Source organism: Eschrichtius robustus, chromosome 10 (genome assembly GCF_028021215.1).
Source record: "Eschrichtius robustus isolate mEscRob2 chromosome 10, mEscRob2.pri, whole genome shotgun sequence".
NCBI classification, from domain to species: domain Eukaryota; kingdom Metazoa; phylum Chordata; class Mammalia; order Artiodactyla; family Eschrichtiidae; genus Eschrichtius; species Eschrichtius robustus.
This window is the reverse complement of record NC_090833.1, coordinates 9740809-9760000: the sequence shown is the minus strand read 5'-3', so window position 1 is coordinate 9760000 and position 19192 is coordinate 9740809. Positions and strand designations below refer to the sequence as shown.

At 36.1% G+C, this 19192-nt stretch overlaps 1 protein-coding gene across 3 annotated transcripts in view; it reads left to right on the top strand.

Moving 5' to 3' along the window:
- PBX3 (PBX homeobox 3) overlaps positions 1-19192 on the top strand; it is a 222601-nt gene that overhangs the window by 153401 nt on the left and 50008 nt on the right. For all 3 annotated transcript variants that reach the window (XM_068552932.1, XM_068552934.1, XM_068552933.1), the window contains exons 3-4: positions 2199-2440; positions 14258-14448. In XM_068552932.1, coding sequence (XP_068409033.1) covers positions 2199-2440; positions 14258-14448 — 433 coding nt within the window. The remainder of the gene's footprint in view (positions 1-2198; positions 2441-14257; positions 14449-19192) is intronic.

The following is a 19192-nucleotide window of genomic DNA, read 5'->3' as shown; positions in this document are numbered from 1 at the left end:
TATACATATTAGGTACGTATAAAAGAGCTATAGATGGGTGATTACTTTGTGTCCTTTGCATTTCTTCCTGACAAATTTCCTTCTTCTATCTTCCTTATAGTCTGTTTCCTTGTGTATTAGTCATTGAGCATCTTTTCTTGTTTGCCACACTGTTCAGGGGAGTGTAATAACTTTGACTATGTATGTTGATTTACTATCACAGAACCTCACCAATGTCCATAGGGAAAAGATCAATATGTATAAGTACAAGGGGGAAACTAGAAACCCGGAAGAACCTTGAAGGTAGATTAAAAAAATACATTTCCAGGAGAAACATCAATGTCTGTAAATACAAAAAAGAAACAACAAATACGAAAATATGAGCAAAAATTTAGTCTAAAAAGGAGAAACTTAAGGAACTCCCAAACAAATAATATAAAAATGAAACAGAGTCCAAAGTGCAAGATAAGATGTTCCTCAGTGAGTCCTTACTTCATGCCAAATGCACAGAAAACTTGGTATGTGGAACTACAAGCATTCTAGGCCATGAGATTTTAACATCTAACAAAGTGAAGGGAAGAAAATCAAAGATGCTACATTAAAAATACTAATGTAGCCAATATTTGGCAGTTTCTTCTAGATCTAGAAGAAATAGCAAATACACGTTTTTCTATCTTTAATTATCAGCAATGTGTTGATACCAATTTTATCTTATTTAAGAGAGTTATCTAACTTTTTGGTTCCCTAAATGAATTTATTGTCTTAGTATGTTGTGGTTTTCAAACTTTATTTATTTACCTCTGAACAGGCAACAGATATAATTTTAAATTATTGTGAGTTAGTTTTATTACCCAGTTGAAATTATTCTGAAGTATATTTTTAAATGAAAGTGACAGCTTTAAAGTGTTTTGAGGGAGGATATTAAAGTTGTTCATTTGAGTTAAGGCAACCAAGAGCTCTGTCATGCTGTGGGTATAATTCAGGGCATCTAGGAATGAAATCTGTTCTTAAAAAGAATTGATGGTTGTTTTAGGTTAGCATATAAAATCGCAGAGCTGGTGCTCAGTTGAGTACTTGGCAGCTTATAGATGTTACTGTCATGTTAAGTTACACTAGACGCAGAGTGTGCACCACTGTGGATAAACAACAACAGGCACAGACGCAAAAGGCAGACACCAAATGCAGACCTGCAAGATGCCAACTTCCTCCCCCACCGCCCCTTCCCCAAGATGCCTTGTAACTAGTATGGGGAACCTACTTTTAAACAGATTTACGGAGGTTAATTGGGCTGGGATATTTTAGATTATGTTACACATTAATGAAAATGCTGATTTTGAGCTGTCAGGACTCCACCGCTTTTTATACCATGATAATTATTTTAAAACTTTGTCTTCTGTGTTGTTGAAAACATCTTGGCAGAAAGCCTATGTGACCTGATTAAACCTATGAATTGTCAGCTGGGATCTATAGTACTCAGATGAGGTTGCTGACTGGGCATCACTTAGGAAGTTCTTGATTTAAAAGCAAAATTAGATTGAGACTGCTGTGTCCAGCCAGCACTGTATTGCCATGTTGATGGTATATTTTCAATACTGTATGTAGTGTCCTGGTTTTATAGTTTGCTGGCAGTTGCTTAACAAATTCATTTAATAATATATATTTTTAAAGCATAGCCAATTACCCTTATAATGTATGTATTTCTCTTCTCTCCCTGAAATTACATGATGGAAAAGCCCATCTAATCCTGTTTATATTCTAATTTTTGGATATAGCTTGTGAATTAATTATGGGATTTTAAATTCTGTTTTTCCAACTGTATGGAGAAACAAAATAACTACCTTTTGATGAGTTTGTTTTATATCCTTGGAATTATTTTTTTTCTTTCTCAAAATCTTGAATTTTTTACCCCTTTCCATTTTTGCTTAAATCATCTGAAACCGGGAAGATTGGCTGTTAGAATATTCTGAGAAGCCAGGGTTACTTTTTTCCAAGGATCCAATATGGGATATATTGAGAGAGGGTCATACTAGAAATTTCACAGAAGTAAGAATTTTCATACTTACTTATGCTTATTGATAAAATGTGAGCAATGACATTCTCAGAATGAACTGTAGTGCACTGATGTTGTTTGATCATTTACTCAAATAAATAAAATACTCACACTGTTTGTCCTGTTTCTCGCTTCTTCTCTCTCTGTCTCTCTCTCTCTTTCCTTGAAGGTCTCAGCATCAGAGGAGCCCAGGAGGAGGACCCTCCCGATCCCCAGCTAATGAGACTGGACAATATGCTTTTGGCAGAAGGGGTTTCAGGTCCTGAGAAAGGTGGGGGATCGGCGGCAGCAGCTGCAGCCGCGGCAGCCTCTGGAGGTTCTTCAGATAACTCTATTGAACACTCAGATTACAGAGCCAAATTGACCCAGATCAGACAAATCTATCACACAGAACTGGAGAAATATGAACAGGTCAGCAGCCGCCACTCTCATAGTCCTACACAAACCCTCTATTGCTCTTCTGACAGACTGCGCTAACTAATTCTGAGGGCTGTGAGGGGTAGGTGTTAACAGAAAGAGCAGAATAAATAAGGTCAATGCAAAAATCCAAGTGAATTGTTGGATTCATGAAATGAAGTCCCTTTGCAATTTTAGAGGTGAAGCTAAACCTATTTTATCCCATCGACTTGTTTTACTCATTCCTCACATTTACATGCCCTTACTACCACACCTGCAGCCATCCTTCCCCTCTAACCTCACTGCTTGGTGCTCGTCAAAGCTCTATATCATTAACAGTTATGCACTGGCCTCGTTCATAGCTATTATAACAACTTGTAAAGGGAAGCATTGCATAGTGAGCTCTGCCTGCTATGCGGTGAGCTACAGAATCCTCCTAGGAATTAATTCTTCAGGATTATGCCAGGCTAAAGGGAGGGAGCTAACTTCACAAAGTAAGCAGGTTCTGGCCTTTCTCTCTGAGGAGACCTCCCAAGATAATTACAGGTTTCCTGGGGCAGGGAACACTAGGCATTGTGTGCTAAATTCCTGATTAGAAAGAAAGTATGGATTAAAAATGCTATTCTCAGCAATTATATTAACTATACTTCTTTGAATCTAAGATATCTTTGATTTTAAGCCGTATCATGGTGTTATGTACCACCACCAAGAAAAAATTAACTGCCCAATTGAAGTATAACATGCCATTGATAGTAAAATGCTTCCAAACGTCAGAGATGTTAAAATGTGGGGGAAAATAAGTAAGTCTTAGATTCAGTGAGACAAGGTAAAATGTTGGTGGTTCATTTTAAACATATTTTAGTTGTTCGTTTAAGGCTAAAAACCTGCTTAGTTTGAGGAATTCTCACTGAAAGGTAATTAAAAAAAAAATTATTATGGAAATGTTTAAATGTGCCCAAAATAAAAGAGAATATTAAGCTGAATGTTATGAAATTAACAAGTTTTAAGGTCATAAACAGTTGTGTATTGGCAGTTTTATAGAGTTCAACCTAAAATAAGGAACTGCCTAGATACTCATCATCCAGGTAAATAGTTATCAGCATTTTGCCAATCTTATTTTGTCTATCTTCCCTTGCCCCCACTCTTTTTTTGGGGGGGGTGGGTAGAGTATTTTAAAATAAGTCCTAGGCATTATGTCATTTCACCCATAAATACTTCACTATGTAGTCAGGCATTTATTAAAGTCCAAACACCTTAGTGTGATGCCCTGGTCAGTTTTAATATTGATTTTTCTTCTAAGTTCCCTGTAAAGTTTCAGTTGTATATGTTATTATTTTCATTGCCTTCTCTAATATTCTGGATATGGTATTATTAAAAAAATGCTGGATTCTGTCCCAGAGGTGAGTGTGTTTTGAGGAATGGTAGAAGGATTTATGTAGCTTTATGTTAAAATACAATATAAATTAAAATTATAAGATGTTATCTTTTTTCTGAGTAGGCTTTCTGGGATCTCATACTGTATCTCTAGTCTCATTCATAGGAATAATTTTTGGTAGAAGATACGCAAATAAGAATTTTGGAAAAGTGGTCTTGTGTATATATATGAAAAAAATTGAGCTTTCTGATTTGACATATGAATAATTGAGAGTAAACAAAGTAAGTCATGGTTGAAAAGGTTGCCCTTAGCATAAACAGTAGAAAATGACTCTAATTTGTAGTATAACCCTAATTGCATAACTTTATGTTAAATACATCTGTACGTACTCACTAAATAAATACTATGAGTCACCTTGCGTGGAAAGATCTATAGTATTAGGGGTCAAATGGCTCATCTTTTTAGCTGAGAAATTAAGATGATTACTTACTATCTTCTGCCATGTTTCTTCACACCAGCCTCCTTATCTTCTCCCTTCAGCCCTGTTGGAAGTTGGGTGAAGCTGGCGTCAGTCATTTTCACCAAGGTTTTTGTTTTGTTTTGTTTGCTTTAAAAATACACATGTGCACACAAGTTCTTCTTCATAGACTAATCTACAGTATGTATTTTTGTTTTAAATATCAAACATTTAAAATGTAATCATGAATCTTATTTCTAGATATGTTCAGTAGCCTAATAAAAAACCACTGAATGTATATTTCCTTTCTCATTTTTAACACTTTCAGAAGGAAAAATATAGATATATTAATATGAAATCTATGCAGTATTATGGACAAATAGAGTATGATGACTAGTTGGCTGATTCAACAGAAATTTAGTTTACAAATTTTCTCCTGTAGCTTCCGAATTGTTTTAGAAAGAACATAGCAGCATTTAGTTCTCTTGAGCTGTCTTTGAAGCTGTAGTTCCTAAGTTTGTTCGGATCAGTGAGTTGACATAAGATGGTCTTTTCTTTTCAAATTTTGGGATACAGGGCTTTATCTGGGATAGAACTTTCAGGGAGATACTTTGGAGTTACTATAAGGGCTACGAAGAACTAAGTGACATGAAGGGGTGGCATTTCTAAACTAGATGGTGGTATTATAATTTACATTTTACAGATGAGAAAATGAGACTTAGGTGAAGTAATTTGTCCAGTGTCACACATCTAGTTAGTGTCAGAATCGGGTTTTGAAATCAGTTTCTGACAATATGCCTTCTTTTTCCATTGAATTATGCTGCTACTTATGTATGTTAAAGAATAAAATACAACTGAGTAAATTTTAAAGATCTTATTAGCTTCATTCAGCGATTCATGAATTGAACAGCATCTCATCTAGCACATAGAAAGGAGCTCCCAGGAGCTGTACGAAATGAAAGACTCTTACAGGCAGACAAGAGCGGGACGAGGAAGTGATACTAGCAAAAAGAGGGGCCGTTGTGGCAAGGTCGCCTTCCCTTAGGTCCTGGCAGGGTCCGTCAGGCAGATGACCTCACGGGTGCTGGCCCAGTAGTTCCAGATTGACTGGTTTAAGATTACATTCCTAGGAGACGCTGGAACTTGGGGCATAGCAAAAGTGACTCCCTTTTGGGTCTCTTATCTTGTTTTTAACAATTACAGTTTGCGAATAATTCAGATACGTTCTGATTTTTCTCTTATTTTCCCCATGTTGGATTGCATTTGGGATAGGATCAGAGTAGAGATAGAAAAATAAACAACTATTTCAATCACTTTACAGACATTATATTTTTCCTCCTAAAAGTACATGAACATGGGTACTTTGAGTGACAGAAAGCTTATTAGTAAATAGGAAGAACATATATGTTAAGGCAGAGGCGTTGTCAGAAAATTGTGTTGAGTCTTTTACTAAAAGAAAGAAACTACATTGGAATTTTAGAGCTGTTCACTCCACTGTGTTTTGCAATGAAGCTGTAATGAAAATGTATCTGAAGCCTGTTTAGATTTAGATTGCCATAAAATTAACAAACACCACCACTGCAGTAAATTAAAGTACCTTATAAACGCAGCCACATTTACAAAGCTAAGCAGACTAGAGCTACAGTTAGAGCAAAATTAAATCCAAGCTGCAAGGCTCAGCTTTCTGTGTATGTTTTAGGACTGGTACTGTTTTTTAAAATCCTGTCCTTTTTTTTTTCTCCAGAAAATGTCCTTTGATCATGTGTTTACATTACATAGGCTCAGATGTAGTGCTTCTTAATGAGAACCATCTAGATTCACTTACAAATGCTTTTGAAATATTAGGCATAGAATATACATTAAAGTAAGATTCTTGAATATTACTATCACCTAAAAGGAAAACCAGAACTATTTTACTTTTGCTGATCCTGACAACCAAGAGGAATATAATTTTTCAAAGCTTGCAGCAACTGCGTTGTAATGCTTTTGTCTTGGTTGCACTGCCTTCCTCTTTAGCTGGGAGGAAAACCTGGTTGCTTCTTTGTCTTCTTGTTGATTAGCTACACGTTTTTTGTTTTAAAAGGAGGAAAACAAATTTTTTATTTTGTACACACGGGATCCCCATGTAATTATGAGACCCAAAGGCAGCCAGGCAATGGAGGCTTATATGGCATCCTGAACTATGGGATGGGACTAGCTACAAGTTTTGAAAAATGTTTTTACTGTATCTTTCAAATATGCTCTTATGATTAAAGGCCCGACTATTAGAATAGGTGAATTCCTAATGAACTTGAGCCAAGGGTCCTGGGAAGCCTGTTTTAAGGAATTGAGGGTCTTGTTTCCTCTACCTCTCTACCAAAGGGAAATGGATACATTGGTTTTTGCAAATGAAATTTGACTTAGAGATTTGTTCTCAGTTAAAAAAGAAAAGATATATATCATGCCTTATGCAGCTCTCCCACTTTGCTTGTACCAGAAGAAGTGCTTGTACACAAGCAATTCACTTCATAATTTACAGCTGCTATAATAGAGATGACATATTGAAAGCTATCTCCTATAATTATATTGAAATACATTTTTGCTGAAGGCAAAAGTGTTGTAAGGGTCCCAACCCTCCTCCAGACATCTGGGAACCTGCTTTCTGAGTTCGCAGATGTCTTTTGAATTCACCTCAAATCAGGTAAAGCACTCGAGCCACGCATGTGCTCACACTCAATGTGCTCAAGACCAATTAGGTACTGTTTAGCTAATAGAGGACTTTCAGATTACAGGGGATTGCACGGGGAATGGAGAATGAGTGTGCAACCTAAACCACCTAAAGGCATGGCCTTGTGCTTTTTGAGGCTCTCAACATTGTGTGTTTATATTTGCTGGTAAGATCTCCTTTGCTTGTAAAGAATTTTTTTTTTAATCAGGTTTTAAAATGCTGATGTTATTACATTAGAGATTGTGTAACCCACAAACTCCTAATCCCATTTTGCTATTTTCTTAATAGCAAAAAAAAAAAAAAAAAAAAAAAAAAAATAGCAGGAAAGGTAAAAGGGTACTACCTGATGTAAACTTTATATTTCATTTTCCCAAGCAAGACTTTGTCATTCATTGCTCCAAGAGAAGGGTTTTACTTCTTGTCAGCTTTCACGCTGCGTCTTTTCCTTGGCTGGAAGGAGTGTTTGAGTGTTCCCTTTTTTTCTCCAAGTTTCTAGTCTATTGGCTCTTTGTACCAAATGTATCTTTGACCACAAACTTGATTAATGAAATGAATTGTTTTATATTTGAATACTTTTCTTTTTTTTTTTCAATTTCTTTGGAAGCAGTGTTTATATTTATTCTGGCAATGGGAAGACACAACTGTATTAGGTAATCAGAGTAGGGACTTACTTGCAGAATGACACACACAATATGAATTTCATAAAATTGTCATTTCTATTTTCAACAATAACTGCCATTTATTAAGTGTTAATTGTGTTCCAGACTCTTCAAAGAACTTAACATGTATTATATAATATAATACTTACAAAACCCTCATGAGGTAGGTCCATAAACCATGTGATTACGCTGATACTTGTTGAGGTACGATAGAATCTAAAAAAGAGTGGTTATATGTATATGTATAACTGATTCACTTTACTGTACAGCAGAAACTAACACAACATTGGAAACCATCTGTACTCCGATTTAAAAAAAAGATAGATATTTCATTTTTGCAGCTGTTTCTTAGGTATATTGGTCTCATTCTAGTTGGCTTAGAAAGTATCTTTCAATGTTGACTCTTATCCTAAAACAAGAATAATTTGTTGATTTAATAAGCATTACATAAATACAAAATCTATAATACTGGACTAGAGTTACTTGCAAGGTCATAGAGACATCTAGAAAACGGATGCTTGCAAATTTGAGAATCATCAGCTTTTAAATAGAGATTTATTCTTTCTTTGAAGAGTGGATTTTTAGAATAGAGAGTGTTATGATCTGTTGTCTGCAATCAGCTTCTCTAGATGGTTACAAAAGGCCAGTTCAGTTTTTAGATTTGATCATGAACCATTTTAAAACTTACTCAAAAATAAGTGCTTGCCCACCATCTGATTTTACATTTTTATGTTCAATGATGTGAACTTACAGGCAAGAAAGGGGTTGAATCTTGAATTCACCACCGAAAAAAGCATCACCACAAAACAAACAAAACCCTGAAAACTAATTTTGAGTGTAAATCCAAATACATATAGATATCAAGGATATAGTTTTACTAGCTAACAAATATCATTAACAACATTATAAAAAATCCAGATATTTCAAATCCTCCACTATATTACTTGGTTTGTATTTTTAAGGAGAAAGGAACAAATGGCAAGGAGAGAAAGGCTCATAATAAGAATTGGTTGAAAATGTTTTTTATCAGATGAAGCATTCCACACTTTTCGTTGACTTTATGTTATTACAATGTATGTTTTAAACAAAACATACATTTTTGTTACATTGTAAACAGAAATTATCTAGGATGTAAAACAATGCATCCTAGATAATTTTCAACAGCTGGATTAAGAGAAAAAGAGGTTTTTGCCATTACTCGTAAATCAGAAAATTCAAGCAATCAAAACTCTTCTTTCCTAAATCTCCCAAATAACCAAGCTGTTTCTACATTTGTATTGTGGACATTGACCAGAAAATTCTTAACTGACAATTTTACTTGGAAAAATAATAAGGCAATGAAAATTTTTTCCAATGTCTATTTTAATAATATAGTCTTGTAGGTATGACAGAGGATATGATAAATGAAGTGAGCATCTTACATTATAAACAACATCGATGCTAGTGTGTGGTTGGGTGGCCCTACAAAACAACTCTGCAATCACTTGATCATTCTTACTGCACTTATATGTTTAAAAAATGTATATCTTTTAAGGATCCGGAGATGAGGCAGTACTGTGCTCTGCTCTGAAACTGGTACACATGATGCTGTAAATGAGGCTGTAATTTACTTTCAGTGGTATAAAGGAAAAAAATCACTTTGCCTAAAGTGTATGCATCTTTCTTAAGGGTGTACCCGGATTTTAATTATCTAAATGTAAATACTTAACGAATTTTACTTAGAGTAATGAGCTAAAGTGCACACTACATAAATGAGATGTTCTAATTAATCATGTATGAACTACTGGTTTAAAGAAAAGCTATGTGAATTCTGTGAATGTTGGGCTATTGCCAAATTGCTAATCAGCATTTGCATTCATAGATGACTTCACTTAATAAGTTGTGAGACATTCAGCAAATGTTTTTGGAAATTATGAGTTTTTAGATGCAGAAACTTTTTGCTTTTAACACTTGTTTTTCACACAAGCCTGTGGCTGCTTCTTAGAAACGGTAGGCAAACATTCATTCTGAAGAGATTAAAATATAGCCGGAGAAAAACTGAGAGCCAGAGGAAAACTGAAACAAACAAACAAAAAACAAAAAACAAAAATCCTCAGGTATCACACACAGGAGTCTTGAATTATTTATCAAGACATTCACTCTGTCATAGATATATGTTACCATAATATGTGAGCTAGGTTTGTAGGAATTAGCATTGTTACATGTGCAAATTAGAAATACTCCAGTACAGCTAGTTCTCAAACTTTTGGTCTTAGGACTTGAATTCATTTTTTAAAAAAATTTATTTATTTAATTTATTTATTTTTGGCTGCGTTGGGTCTTCGTTGCTGCACGCGAGCTTTCTCTAGTTGCGGAGAGCAGGGACTACTCTTCACTGCGGTGCGTGGGCTTCTCACTGCGGTGGCTTCTCTTGTTGCAGAGCATGGACTCTAGGCACGCGGGCTTCAGTAGTTGTGGCTCGCGGGCTCTAGAGCGCAGGCTCAGTAGTTGTGGCTCATGGGCTTAGTTGCTCCGCGGCATGTGGGATCTTCCCGGACCAGGGCTCGAACCCATGTCCCCTGCATTGGCAGGCGGATTCTTAACCACTGTGCCACCAGGGAAGCCCAGGACTTGAATTCTTAAAAATTATTGGAGACCCCCCTAAGAGCTTTTGTTCAGTGGGTTATATCTATCAACATTTATTATAATAGAAGTTAAAACTGTGAAAAAATAAATGTATTTAAGAAACAATAATAAACTATTATCTATTCACTATAATATTTTTAAAAGCCTGTGTTTGCAAAAAAAACAAAAAACCCTCAACATTTAGTGAGAAGAGTGACATTGTTTTTACATTTTTGCAAAACTTTTTAATGTTGGGCTTAAAAGAAGTCACCTGGATTGTTATATGTGCTTCTACCATCAGTCTCCTGTCATGTGGTTGAAGTATATGAAGAACACCTGGCCTCACAGAAAGATGTCATTGGAAAAGGGAGGAGTGTATTAATAGCCTTTCTGATAATTATGGATACTTTTCTCTGATATTATACCAAAACTAGACAAGTTGTATTGTCTTAAAGTTTAGTTATAATGAGTCTGAAATCATATCAACTTTTTGTACTCCCTTCCTTTAAAATCCTTTAAAATTCCTTTAAAGGGATTCCTTTAAAAAAAAAATCCTTTAAATTCCTTTAAAATTGGTCTAGTGTGCACTTTGAATGGATCTTCTACCTATGCATTATTTTGTAACATCCTGCTTTGATCATTTGGAAAATATTGTTTCACTGAGTTATGTACATCTTCTAATGTTAACACTTTACATTATATAATATCAAAATATCATATTTATTAATATCAACACCAAATTAATCAGAAAGTCTACTAGGAAACTATCAAGCTCAAGGTAGTGGATGCAAGTTTTCCAAAATTATAATTGTCACTTGAAAAGTCAAATTTCATCATTGGCACAACTATTGTCAGCTGTTTTCCTTGATGTGACAGGCTTTTGCTTGGTTCATTTTTGAGAAAATATCTGCCAAATACCCAAGTCTGAATAATTATAATAATTTCTTGATTTTGCTTTCAAATAAAAATGGTGTTCCATGAAAAAGACAGCATCGGCTCACAACTTAAACTATCACACAAGTGTTTTTTCTCAAGACAACCATCCTTTGATAAGCAATTGAAGTGCTTTTGATGTGTTTCCCGTTTTATCACACAGAATATTAAAGTCATAGTCAAGGATTGAGATGTAATAAAATGAATAATTTCTCTTGCTTCATCAAGGACATTCCTAAGTGAAACTGCCTTTTTTTTTGTGGGTTTGTGTGAATGCATGGTGTTGAAGAATAAAAAAGAAACATCTAAGATTACTAAGTATACTGTTTCCCAAAGAGTTTTTCTTACTTAGTGCATTGGTCCACAAGATGCTGTAGAGCTGTGCTGTCCAATACGGTTGCCACTAGTCATATGTAGCTATTGAGCCCTTGAAATCTAGCTAATCTGGACTGAGATGTGCTGTAAATGTAAAATATATACTGGTTTTCAAAGTGTATGAAAAAAAGAATGTAACATATCTCATTAACAGTTATCTAAAGATCTTGATTATGTGTTGAAATGTTAATATTTTTCATATATTGGGTTAAATAAAATATATTATTAAAATTAATTTCACCTGATTCTTATTTTTTAATGTGGCTACTAGAAAAATTTTACATTTCATATGAGAAAAATAAAACACATTTGGACAATAATCAGTGCAGTAGAAAAAACATTAAATGACCCCCCCCCCCCATATTTTTTTTCATATGTGGCTCACAATGTATTTCTTTTAGACAGCACTGCTCTAGAGAAAAGAGGTTTTGTGACCAAATTTATTTGGGAAAAGTTGGATATACCATTCTCCTTTGAAGATTTATGATGCATATTGGCATACTGGAAGTACTGAGGAATCCTGCCCCCACCCCCCTCAAAAAAAAAAAAAAGCATTTAAAATTTTGGTTAACCCCACATCTCCCAAACATACTGTATTAACATTTTTTGGAACTAGCTATAGAAGTCTATATCAGAGCTTGATGATTCCGGTTTGCTGTTCTAGTTTACTTTCCTTCATTTTACTAATAAGAAAACTGAGGGCTAGTGTTTATTAAATTAGGTAATTTGAAATTATACGAACATCTCTTTAGGGAAAGTATTGTACAAGAAAAAAAGATCTGTACATATATTTCTTGACAGGGTGACCATCTATTTTCAGCTTGGCACAAAATAGTTTAAGTTGACAATATAGTGGGGAAAATCTTAAATTTACTTTTCTTTATTATGGTTTCCTTAAAGATGGAAAGAACTTCCGGTTTTAGAGCTGCAAAGTTCCTTTATGTTTTACTGTGCCATAACCTAGGACAGTAATTCTTAGCCTTTTAAAGTTATAGACTGGCTGAGAATCTGAAACGAAAACAAACAAAAACCCCACAGATTGTCCCCTTGGGAAAGACAAATTGTGCGCACAACTTGAATAAGATTTCAGGGAGTCATGGACATTCTAAACCTATCCGTGGACTGCAGGTTAAAAATCCTTCACTTACAAAGGTTCAGGGATAATGTATTTACAGATATTAATCAATATTACTCTTGAATTGTAATACAAAACCCCACCAATCCATAGATGTTTATTGGATGCCTACTGTGTGTGTTGCACAACTCTATACTCTGAAGAATCCCAGAGTCACCGCTCACAAGGAACTTTAAAATTCTTAAGACTTAAACATATTTAAAAAAACCTTTGGCACCCCAGACTCATTTTACCTCACCTTAGAAATATTTATATAAAAGCTCCATAAAAGCTTAAAGTAACTGAAGCACCCAGTGTACTTAAAAGGTTAGTTCTCTAATGAGCAGTTAGAAAAACCATCATTTGCTATACATTCAGGATATCTGTAGGGAAGTGGACATTATTATATCTTCAAAATGCATCTTGCCATGATCAATGATTGTTCTGTCTGCTCACCCTACTAGGGGCATCTGTGCAGTAAGGTGCAGAATCTCCTGTCTTTATTTTAAACAAAAATGCCAGAAGATGTTCTTTTTATCCAGAGATACAGACAGATGTTTTATTTACCAAGGCAATACTGGATTTCTGTGTAGGCCCAGTTATATGGTTTTATAGATCTAAAGAATATAGGTGGGCTGAAAGAGACAGGGACTGAGGATTGTTAACTAAAAAGTTTGAGACCCAAATCTGATCCTTATTTTCCTGCTGCCCCTCCCCTGAGGAGCTGAGCTGCTTGACCCATGTTTTAGGAATGGCGTATATCCACAAATAAGGCCCACACCACAGCTGAATTATAGTAGGACATTGGCATGGTATCAGAGGCCCTTTACATGCTAGTGCAAATCTGAATTCCCTCTTCTCCTTTACATATTCTCTCTGTCCCTCTGGACTTGCTACATACCATGATTTCCAGGATTTTTTCTTGTGCCTGGAATTCCTCTTGATTTCCACCTTTATTCCACCTTTCAAAAATCTTACCCATTCTTTAAAGCCCTAATGTCCCTTGTGCCACGAAGTGATCTCTGCTTCCAGATGAGAATACTTCCTCCTTGGAACTTAGGAAGCACTTATTCATATTTTCCTGTGATACTTTACATGGTCTGCCTTGTTTAAGAATTCATTTTTTATATATTTTATTGCACTGAAAGTCAGGTCCACATCTTGCTCATTTATGTGTCCTTAATCGCTCTTGGAGGAGTTTGAACTTCATAGTGCTTCAGTAAACATTTGTTGAATAAATGTAAAACCCCAAAGAAAATAGGAGGTGCTTAGTTTTAACAATTAACATATATTTGTACTTACATATAGGAGTTGGTAGAGAGCATCCTCCAGTGGGAAAACCTCATCTTGGAACAGGGACAAGGGTGGTGGGAAGGGCAGTTGAGTGCTGTGCTTCCCTTGCATGCCTGGCCATTCATAGTTTCAGAATTCTTGCGCCCCATCTAACTATCACTGCCATTTCACAAGTGTCTTAGTTTTCATTTTACCCTACCTACTGCATAATGCCATTGGCAACTGCAAATGAGGTAGAAATTCAGATGAGTTAATGTCTGGGTGTGATAATATAAAATACCAGATTCCTAAGGAGTGATTTTTTTCCCCTTACAGGCATGTAATGAATTCACTACACACGTGATGAACCTTCTCCGAGAGCAGAGTAGAACACGTCCCATTTCCCCAAAAGAGATTGAAAGAATGGTGGGCATCATCCATCGAAAATTTAGTTCCATTCAGATGCAGCTCAAACAAAGCACTTGTGAAGCAGTTATGATTTTAAGATCAAGGTTCCTTGATGCCAGGTATGTGAGGCCACAAATCTATTGCATGGCTTTATTTTTCTTTTCACTCTTTGCGTATTATTTTCTGTAATCCTGGTCAATTGGTCTTAGATTCTTCTTTAATTTGGCTATAAGAGCTCTTCACTACATTGGACAGGTAATTCACCTCCTGGTGCCTGCACTGTCAAGCCTCTTCTTGTCTGGGGGTGGTAGTGCTATTAGCTGCCAATTTGGTGGCTCAGGAAACAAATAGGATTAGTGCCGCTACTAATGACTTAGTAATACATTGCCTTTCTTTCAATTCTGATGCTAAAAAGTATTTTTAAGGATAATGTTCAGTATGTAACTTTGTTTTAATGCAGGTTTGCTTTCTAAGAATTTCCTGATGTTACGTTGCTTGTGCATATTAGAAAAAAAATACTTGGAGATACTGATACTCCTAAGAAGGAAGTGGTATTATAGTTACCACAAAACCCCAAACTCTGTTTTTCCAAATCAAGAAGAAAGCCTGTGAGTTTCCCCTGTAAGGATACATATTTCCCTTTTATCTGAAGCTGTCACCAAGTTTCCCAGGGATTAGGTAATAAATTGTATATGGTGTGTTAGACCTACTAGGTGACATAACAGAGGAACTGTCAAGTTCCTACTATATGCTGCCTCTTCAGGGATGCCTCTTGGGCATTGCTAAAGCTTGCAATCAATCTTCAGCGTTGGAAAGGGGTTTCTATTTTGTTTTGTTTTCTCTCCCTTGGAATCTCACAGAGGTGATGATTATCGTCCAAATTTTACAATATTAAAGAAAGTAAGTTAGCATCTCAACTGGAAAACAAGATGTGAGGAACAATCTTCATGCCAGAGCTCTTCCTTAGAGCCAAATAAGGAAACATATGCCACCTGATTATACTCCCGTTCTCCTGGTTAAGCCAAGCCCTGTATCGCCTTTGGTTCCTTCTTCTTCCGTACTGAATTAGTCATTAGAACTCGCCAGTGCTTTGTTTTCAACATTTCTCGTTCTAGCTCTTTTTTTCCATCCATACTTGCACTGCTCAGTTCACGTTCATCCTTTTGTACCTAGACTACCACAGTAGCTTCCCACTATTCTCCCTGATTCCAGTCTTACTCTTCTCCCACTCATCCTCCGTGGCCTTATGTGACCTGCCCCCGCCCAAATTACTTTTTTGTTGTTGTTAAGGTTTAAGTTTTATATTTTTCCTATTTAAAAAATACCAAGGTCACTATGGAAAAGTTGTAAAATGTATAGAATAGAAGGATGAGGGATAAAAGACAATCACTTTTTTACCACCCAATGGAAAAAAAAGTCACTGTGAACGTTTTAGATTCTTTCTGGTTTGTGGTACTTTTTTTTTTTTTTTAAATGTTCTTTGTGATGGTACAATATGCATAATTTGGTTTGCTTTTTAAAAAATTTACCATGAATAGGTAAACATTTTTCATATAGTATAAACTCCTATTTTAAATGTTAATTGTTGAAGTCTACCAGATGGATATATGATAAATAATTAACTTAGCCATTTCTTCATTTTTGAGCATTTAGTTGTCCCTATTAATTTCCATGATAACTTCTTCCTTCCTTCCAATTCCTTTCTTCTTTCCTTCTACAAATGTTTATTTGTGCTGAGGCTATAAAGGTAAACAAGATAGGTTAACATACTCGCCCCAATTGAGTTTACATTCTACTTGGGGAAACAGACAATAAACAAGTAAACAAATATGCTGTAGTATTCTGTTCAATAATGTAATGAAATGTGATAGAATGGTAAGTGCTATGAGGAAAAATAAAAGCAAGGTAAAGGGAGAGAAAATGATGGAGGGAAGGTACTATTTTAGACAGATTTTTATTGGAATTAGTCTTCCAGTGAAAATCTTCATGCATTCAACCTTTTTGATCTTTAGAATTATTTCCTAAGGATTAATTCTCAGAAATAGTATTATTAGATCAAAATGTGAACATTTTTAGTGCTCTTAATATATCACTAAATTGTTCTTTCCTGTGTTTAATCCAAAATGCGATACCTCTTGGTCTCATCTGTTTCCTCTGACGAGAACTCTTTTCCTCTGCCTAACCACCTCTTCCACCACCACCCCTCCACCTCCACCTCCAGCCTTCCACAGCACACCCTGTTCTCCCAACCATTTCCCCAACTTGGTCACCAGTAATGAATTGTCATCTGTGAGGATGTGTAGCATGGAGCCTGGAACAGAGCTGGTGCTCATGTTTGTTGCATTAGTGAGACCTTGCTCAGCCTTTCAGGCCTGGCCTAAATGCTCCCTTTTTAGGAAGCCTACTTTAAGCACTCCACTGGACTCGTCGTTGCCGTCTCTTAAACACTGATACTATGTTTATACAATTTTCCAGACCGAACTTCATTCAGACTGCCTTTATTGCAATTTTTCAGGATCATTTCTTCTCTTCCCGAGTAAGTCGCATTGTCATTGAAAGCAATGGCCAAGTCTTACACGTTTAGATTCCCCACAATTCCAGCAAGTGTCTTACACATAATAGGCTGCAGAAAAATAATTTGTTGACTAACCAGATGAATGAATATTTCCACTTACTACTTACAATAGCTCAAAGAGTTAAGGAAGTAGCATCAGAAAACAAAAAACATTTTTAAATTGTCAACGTTGAGCATTTTAATTAAAAGCATTACGTAACAAAGATATTTAAAAGTACTTTCTTCAGAAAGGAATCTTTTCTAACACAATTGCTATCCTTATTTCTGCAGATACTTTCCCATTCTTATCAACATGCATGCTCTTTTTTTTTAAAAAAAAAAAACATGACTGCATTCATAATGTATACACCTAAATGATTTATTTTTCTTCCAAGAAGAGAAAGTAAGTTAACAAGCCAGAGTGAGCAGAGCCAGGGTGAGAAGGTGGCAGAGCTTGGAGCAGAGCCGCTTCTCCCACAGAGATTGCCGTCAGTAATGTTGTGATGCTGATGGGACACAGCCCTGGGACTGATGCACCACTGCACACTGGCCTGAGGCATAGCCATTTAGAGTGTGGTGAACCCTGGGGGGAATGAAACTTAGGGGAAATGCTTAATGGGCATTTTCTACAGAATGTTTTTCTAAAAAATAAATGAAGTATAAGACCGAGTTCTCTCTTATGCCTTAAAGTGAATGCAGATACTGAGCTTTGCTTCCGTCTGTTCTTGTAGTGCCTCTTAGCAAGCCCTCTGCACTGAGAAGGCAAGGTTTTTCTGCTCTAGGCAAACATGCTCATTCAGATATATGATTCCCTTGCTCACTCTGGCTTTTTGTAAAGCCATACTCACATTTTCCTGGTAATTGGACAAGCCGAAGTATGTACCGGTACAGAACAGTTAGGAATAAATTTGTGTAGGTCCCTCTATTCTTCTAGTAGAAGTGCCATAGTTTGGATGCAGCCAGATTGTCTGTGGTGAGGTATTCTGTTCTGCCCATAAATTTGTTCTCTGAGGTTTTTTGATGTTTTCTAAAACCACTCCTAGGTAAAGTCGATAAATGAGCCAAACTTATTTCTGCTTTCCCAATATGTTTCTGCTCATTACCCCTTTCGTAAGTCCTCATTTTCCAAAGAAATGCCCTTGTGTGATCTGCTCCACTGTACTCGGTCTTGCTGCTGGATTTCATGTTTTAGACTGAGTCACAAGCTCACATACTTACATATAATGGAATTGAGGGGAGTGGCTGGATGAGGGGCAGTGAGGATTAGGGCAGACGGGTACATATCTGAGGGGACAGCCATCACTTAGCTTTAGCCTGTGGTTGCCTTCTGAGGATGTGGGCCTGGTGTGGCTGATCTTCCAATTTTTTCATAAGAAGCCAGAAACTTAGATTTTTATGAGCAGGTCATTATTGTGTTGTCTCAACAAACATTATCTGTGGGCCAGGTAATTATCTGTAAGTTTGACAGTTTCAGTATCTATTCTAGACCTTTTCCATCCTACTCACCCAGCTACCCACTCATCAGACTGTGCCTCTTCAAAGTGCCCCAGGTCAGGGCTTTGTTTTTCTTGTCAAGCAATGCCTGACTCCTGCAAAAATGCTGATTGCTATTCTTGGTGTACTTCTCTTTCATCTGTCTTCCCTCACCACCTCCCCCATCCAATTCATCATCAAATCCTGTTGATTTTAATTCCCAAATAGATCTTGAATCTATTCTTCATCCCTCAGGAAACAATGGTTTAACCTTCCTAAAAATTATTGAAATTAAGAAGTTTCAGGGCTCATAACTTGAGATGTTTTGATCAGATCGAGATTTCTTGCTCCCTTGACTCTCCCTGAATGTTGAAACATAGATCACATACTTAACCTGCCACGTTAGTGACATCATTTTAACTAGAAGAATCTCATAGGGTATACACATTTATAACTGCCTACTGACGCTGTCTTTCCTGAGTATAGGATATCACAATTAAGATCATTAAGATTATTTGTAAGGCAATATTAAGAAAGTTGTTTGGGGAAAGTGTTTTCCAGTTACTGGAGAATTTAAAGTGAAATCTGACAAATGCTAATTTTCAGGCTGGAATTCTTTAGAATCTTCAAAATAAAACCCAAATGTAAATGACATTTTTGCTATTTGAAATAAATTGTCAACAAATACTTGATCTTCTGACATTCTGCCACCCCCTCCCAGTAAAAACAAAGAATTTGTCCTCCCCTACTCTTTCCCTGTTGAGCAAACCATACCTCAGTCCAGGCAGTTGCTGAAGCAGAAAAATCCAGAAATCCTTGATGTATTTTTTTTTCCT